At 41.0% G+C, this 6,710-nt stretch overlaps 1 protein-coding gene across 1 annotated transcript in view; it reads right to left on the bottom strand.

Moving 5' to 3' along the window:
- Positions 1 to 5,453: 5,453 nt before the first annotated feature.
- MYRFL (myelin regulatory factor-like) overlaps positions 5,454 to 6,710 on the bottom strand; it is a 106,967-nt gene continuing 105,710 nt past the window's right edge. Inside the window, exons 24-25 of the mRNA XM_019515782.1 lie at positions 5,695 to 5,769; positions 5,454 to 5,601 (exon numbers count right to left, since the gene is read on the bottom strand). Coding sequence (XP_019371327.1) covers positions 5,515 to 5,601; positions 5,695 to 5,769 — 162 coding nt within the window. The 3' untranslated portion in view covers positions 5,454 to 5,514. The remainder of the gene's footprint in view (positions 5,602 to 5,694; positions 5,770 to 6,710) is intronic.

The following is a 6,710-nucleotide window of genomic DNA, read 5'->3' as shown; positions in this document are numbered from 1 at the left end:
AAATCTTAGACTGGATTCCACCATTTTTAAACCAGTCTATGAGTGCTGAACTTCTGTGCTGTTACAGGTATAGACCAGTTTTGTGTGCCAAACTTCTGTTCTATTATAGGCATAAACTAGTTTCTGATCACATATGCCAGTAAAAGAGTAATGCCTGTACCTGGCCATAGTGTTATATTTTATAACACAGTGATTTGGGTCACCCCATGTAGAAGTGTAATCTCATGGGAAAAGGACCAAGACTCAAGGTATATCTTGTATGTAATCCAACAAACTGCTCACAGGCTACATTCTGGTAATGAAAGCTTTCTTATATTCCCTTGGGTTTTGGAACACCCTGTTGATTAGTTTGAGTGGCAGCAGAAATTTAGTTTAATATCTAAACACAGAGATTGAACTACATACCATGTGGATGCCTCACACTGTGTCCGCTTAAACTGCACTGTTGGTCTGGTCAATTGATTTTATGCATCTGAAATGTATTCCATTACTGCTGCTATCTGGGAGTAAATTGGGTTCTTTATAAAAATGTAGGTTGAATAGGTTTGTCCATTCACACACAACAATCTCAGTTTGAAGAAACTAATTAACAAGCACATAAACAGTAATGATTTGTAGTGCATACAGGAAACAGGCTGGGGTATAGGAGTCCATCCCTTTAACAACCTGAAATATTTAACTATGTGTACATGGTCATCCAGTAAGCATATCACTGCTGTGCTTTAAAATGTTTCCTGCGCATAAGTCAACATATTTACATAATTACATAAATATTTACATAAAAGACTGAAGGGCCCCAGATCAATTAGAGCCCTGCATTAATATGTTAAAATCAAAGCATTCAAATCTGAGGCTATGAAGTTAGATATTTGAATTCATACATAGAAGGGGTCTCATTTCTGTATGAACTAGCAGCTGAAAGACTCATTCTCACTTTCCCGTACAACTAATTGAGATTGAAAAACTTCTTTATTTTAATTTAAAATGGCATATCTATCTATTTTAAGTACCTTTATGGCATCCATTGGCACAAAACCCAAGCATTTCACCATCTTACATGTATTTATCTTTACCACAACTTCAGTGAGCTAGAGAAGTGCTATTATCCATGGGTTACAGATGGGGGAACTGAGAGCCAGAGAAACTAAAGGACTTGCCTGTAGTTACACAGGTAGTCTGTCGAGAAACAGAATTGTGAAGTCTTCAGTTAGTTCCCTATGCATCAGACCCACTGATTAAACATGGCTTAACTAACTGGTCTGACACAGCATTGTGGTTCTGGAAAATTTGAGAGACATTAATTCAGGCTGCATTTATTTTGAAGAAAACTAAGTCCTGCTTTTAAGTGAAACATGGATTTTCAGGTCGTTTGAATAATAAGAGGAGAAAGGACAAAGTGAATGGTTTGCTAGGTATAGATATGCTTTAGAGATTTTCTTGAAATACTTTTACACTGTAAATTAGAAGCTTCTTTACAGGAAACACAAAAGACTCAATAAATTACTATTTGAGATATGGTAGAAAAAATGCCTAACAAAACAGGACTAATTGCACCATTTTTGCCATATTTTTCCATCCTGTGGTCCTGGTTTGGATTCCTTTCCCTGAGAAGTAAACTCACCCTCCCCGCTCCATGCTGGACGCTAGAATGGTTTCAGCGTGCAGATATCTGGGGCCATGCCTATCAGTGGAGCAAGTCCACAATGGAAACTGTCCTTTCTTCCTAAAATATGAGTTCTCAGATTATGTATGCCCAGTACTTACAGTGTAACAGTAGAGTAGCATTAAAAGATTGAAGCATCTATATCAAGTAACAAATTCCATAAAATTCAACCTTAAAGTACTGCCACTCACATCTAACCTCTCAGATCCAGTGGGCTTGGGTGGTGGAGGACATCAGGGACCCAAGTCAGGACAAGCAGGGGCTGCCCTCAATCTGAACCACCTACCTTGCCCCTGAGAGCATGCAAGCTGGGAAGGCACAGAGTCAGCTTGGCTCGTAGCCATGCCCCTGCTCTCCAGGCCTCCAAGGACAGGTCAGAGCAGTGCAGATTACAGGAGATATTAACCCTTAATGTGCAACTGATCAAAGTATGTGCTAATTCTAACACCAATAAAATTTGCATGTGCCAAGTATATTGTGCAACAAGGCCTTAACATGAGCTTGGTAACACACATCCCAGATAAATTTGCCCTGGAGCATCAGTAACTTTAGGCTGCCTAAAGGGTGCTTAAAACTAGTTCCAGGTTTTAATGTGTGGGCAAATCCAGGGATTAAGAGCTCCAGGAGTGCCTAAAATTATTGTGTAACAAAGCCCTTTGAACATTCTACAGACATGTTTTGGTCCTAGTCCCCTGTCAAGTTAGGAGACAGAGTCTGATGGGGTGTGCAAAACTGCATTCAAACTATGTGTTGATAAGAGGGTTTCTTCTCTTTTGGGTCCAAGAAAAAATATGCAATTAATAAATTATTGCTTGCAAATACAACATTGAAGATTCCATTGCGATTAGCAGTGTCCTACTAAGTTGCCATTGGCTTGATCCCACTGTAACAACCAGCTTTAAAATGTTAGTAAACACACACAGCAAAAATTAAAACATTGTTGAAAGACTTGGAACTTAAGGAATGGAGGTTTTCTTCTTAACACACTCTCTCTCTCTTGTTTTGGCTGAATCAGTTACATCTCCGTGAACTTATAGGACATATATTCTATATTATGTGCATTGTAAGTTATGAAAAAACCTCTGCTTTTTGTAATTACCTGCGTTTAATATGTTAAAGCAGCGTTTCTTAATAGGGCTGTGTGAAACAGCTGTGTTTCGATTTGGGCTCAGATTCAACCATTCCGGAGGACAGTGATTCGTTTTAGTGTTTCGGATCACTGTCCTGTTTCATTTTGGCTGAATGTGTTTTGAACGGGCTGCAAGGGAAGCGTCGCACAGCCCTACAAAGCCAGGCAAGGCTGCAGAGCCGGGGCTGCAGGGCCGGAGCGGGCAGCAGGACACGGCCCTGGGTGGCTTGTCCAGGGAAGGGAGAGGGCCGCTGCCCTCCACGCAGGAGCCAGGTCGCACAGCAGGGATTGCCCAGCTCCTGGTTCCATTTCCCAGCCCATTGATTCCCTAGCTCTCTGATCATTCCCCCAGCTCTTCCCAGGGGGCACAGGCCTCCGGATCTGTGCACCAGGTTTCAGCAGGCTGCCACTGCAGGTGGGGGCCAGTGGCAGCACCGCAGTTCTCCCAGCCCACACCAAGCGGCTGCTGCTGGCCCCAGCCTGCAGTGGCAGCCTACTGAAACCCCACATGCAGATTGGGGGCCTGCACCCCCCTGGGAAGAGCTGGGGAAATGATCAGAGAGATGGGGAATCAAACCAGGAGCTAGATGTTAATATCAGAGCAGTCCTTCCCCCACTCTTTCCCCATCCTCCTCTTACTTTTTGTTTCCCTGCAAGCCCAGCTCCAAAACTCTGAAATTCTCCAAAACATTTAGGAAATGTTTCGGAGCCTTCCATTTCAATTAGGATTCGGTGCGTCAGGTGCTGAAACGGCCTGAAACACCTCTGAAACAAAACAGCCGCCAAAATTTCACACAGCCCTATTTCTCAACCCATGGATCACAAGAGTATTTCAACGGGTCATGAGCAAGTGCCAGAAAAATACGTGAAAGCGTGGGTTTCCCCTTGCAGGCTGGCATGGGAACAGCCCCAGCAGCTGGATGAAGGTAAGCGTATGGGGAGCAGGGGGTGGAGGGTCAGGACTTGGGGATTGTTGTGGGGGGTATGTGCGCGTGCATATGTGCATGTAGAGGGGATGGGTGTGTGTGTTGGGGTGGGGGCGAGGCACAGGTGCCTACCAGCACTGGGGGAAGAGGTGGCTCGGCACTGAGGCTGCAGCAGGACAGGGGGACGGGGCACTGTGGGTCAGGCACCAACCGGGCCAGGGGGCGTGTGGGTCAGGACAACCCAATCTTTGCAAATGGGTCCTGGTACAAAAAAGGGTGAGAACCACTGTGTTAAGGGCAAGAATATGGAGAATTCACTACAAGGATGGTGCAATCATTTTCCAACCAAGCCTTACAAACTCACCCTTAAAAGACATCCAAATATAATAAGGGTAGAACTAGTAGTACTATAGTAGAAAGACATCCAAATATAGCAAGGTAAGAAACATATAGTTGAGGCACCCAACCAACTTCTCCCTACTCCCCATATGCAATAAGTATATAATTAAGACATTAAACACGTTTATGGTCAGTCAATCAAGACATTTGATTTTTCCATTTCTTTGGCTCCTGATTAACCACGCAAATAAGTATCAACCCTATTATATACTAACATAGACAACTGGGAAATTTCCCAAAATGAAAAACAAAGCCTTGGTTAATTCATGGTTAAGATTTCTTGTGTGCAACTTTCACAAATAGTCTCTAAATCTTTAGAATATAGTCATTATATATTTTTTTCCTCATGCTCCACATATATACACATATACATATATATGGAAAAAAATTGTGTATACATACTCACATTCACTGACAGCATTCACTATTCATAATGTATTTGTGCATTAAATATATTTCCTCTGTCAGCAACCAGTGTGCAGTTTGAAATTCAGTCACCCAAACAACATTCACTGTAAATGATATTTCCTAAACACACAATACCATTTCTATGTAGATACTAAAAACTACACATATCCATCTTTCAAAACTCTACAAAAACACCCCATTGTTATTCTTCTATTTTCCCATTCTTCTGTCATCCTAACACAAACCTTAAGCACCAGAATATCAGAAACACCAGAAAAAATGGGTTATTTTTTGCATGGTGTAAAAAAACCCACACCACAGGTACACATTTCGTTCCAACAGGAACATCATTGTTGCTGAGAGTGATGTTGGTGCTTGTGTTTTTTCATATAACCCAAGGAAATAATTACATGCAGTATGGAGTTAGGAGAAAAGAGTATTTAAGAAGGTATTTTTATAAACTTGTGCTTACATTCATGGAATATTGCATTTGTAAAACCTTCCCCCTAACAAAGCTTTTTCTTTTGGGAAAGTTTATATACAATAAGGAAAAAGGAAGACATTAATGGGAGGCAGGTGCCTGTAGGACAAAAGCAGGTCTCTCAACTGTAACTGATAGTTTACCATCTGATAGTCTTAAAAGCTGAAGCATATCAGGGATCAGCAGAGCTCTGCTTTATTTTTTCCCCTCCATATACTTTATCTCATGGCTTTACCAAGATCAATGGAATTATTTAACGTTCACACATCAAATGCTTCATTCATTGTCAGAAATCGTATTCTTTTAAACAATGATTGGAAATGCTGAGCCTGGATTACATTCAAGTACTTTTTTTCCCCTTAAAGTGGATAGCTAAACAGAAACAAAAGAAACACCCTGCAAAACTTGGGAAAAGTTTGCAAAAAAAACTCCAAAAGACAATACTTCAGCTGTTTTCAGTACCAAGTATATTAGCTTTTTTCCAACAAACAGAATGATAGGCAATACTTTAGTTACACTGTCGATAGAAATAGAAGTAGTAATCAGTAAAAAACATCCCAGCATAATTAGGATCTGTTGTGCAGTCTGCAAGATCCTGTAGGAGAAAAATGAAAGAGATTAATGTAGAAACTAATCTCAGCTAAAACATTATTTTTCTTTTGGTCTCTTTCATTTGAAAAAGGCTTACCGGTGCAGCTACACGGAAATGGTAGGCGCTGTCATACCATGAAGCTACAGGCAGAATCCAAATATGCTGACATCCCTAGATGATGAATTATAGAAAGAGATAAATTTGATAACCTCATTTTACATGCAATTGGAGAGGAGAGGCTGTGAAAGCATTTCACTGCCAAAAGCAGTATGAGTAATTGTGATAACAAGACTTGTAGCTACAGCAAGAGAATTCAGCATGCTTTAAAGACAAAAGGAAAGTGCTGACTTTCAGCCTTGTGAATGGGGCTTATTCTGATCAACTAAAAACAGGAATTGACAGACATCTGGCTCCCAGCATTTGTCAGCTAGCACTGAATAACTGAGCTCCAAGCACAGTCATTGGACTAATTCCTTTCAGATGTTAGACTTGTTCCAAAGTACTCTGCAAAGTTTAAAGTAAGACAGTAGTAAACAGCGAGATTCTGCTGAATAACAAGCAATAGCACAAGGAGCACTTCGGGTGTATGCAGTTTCCTATGTATTCCAAGGAAATAAGACAGAATTGTTACAGGGAGATGTACACACACAGTTTTAGCAATGATGTAATACCCTACCATATGCTAGCAGAAGTAATGCATTTTGGCTTGGAAACTTACCTTCAAGGAGATGCTGATAATTTGACAAATTTCCCTTAATTCCAGACAGGAGAATGTTTTAATGATCCAGCTTGATACTCCCTTGATGCCTTTCATTTAGTCTAAAGGATGTTATAAATGTCTGCTAATGAAGTCAGAGGTACCCACGTGGCCTTTTTTGCCCTAATGCAGTAAGCATTATACATAAGTTTTATGTAGGAACAGTCCAGGGTCCAGGACACTGATGGCCTGCCTACCACTGGAGAATAAAAGTCTTGCCACCCTCACAATAAATCAGCCTGGAAGAAACGCTCCTTGAATGGAAAACATTTTTATTTTGACACGCTACCCATGAATGACTCACCATTATGGTTGCTGGAAGCAGTTTTATACCTGCCTGTCAAACTAGTTAGCT

Source organism: Gavialis gangeticus, unplaced genomic scaffold, assembly GCF_001723915.1.
Source record: "Gavialis gangeticus isolate Ggan-Ray unplaced genomic scaffold, GavGan_comp1, whole genome shotgun sequence".
In the NCBI taxonomy this organism is placed as follows: Eukaryota; Metazoa; Chordata; order Crocodylia; family Gavialidae; genus Gavialis; species Gavialis gangeticus.
This window is presented reverse-complemented; position numbering and strand designations above follow the sequence as displayed.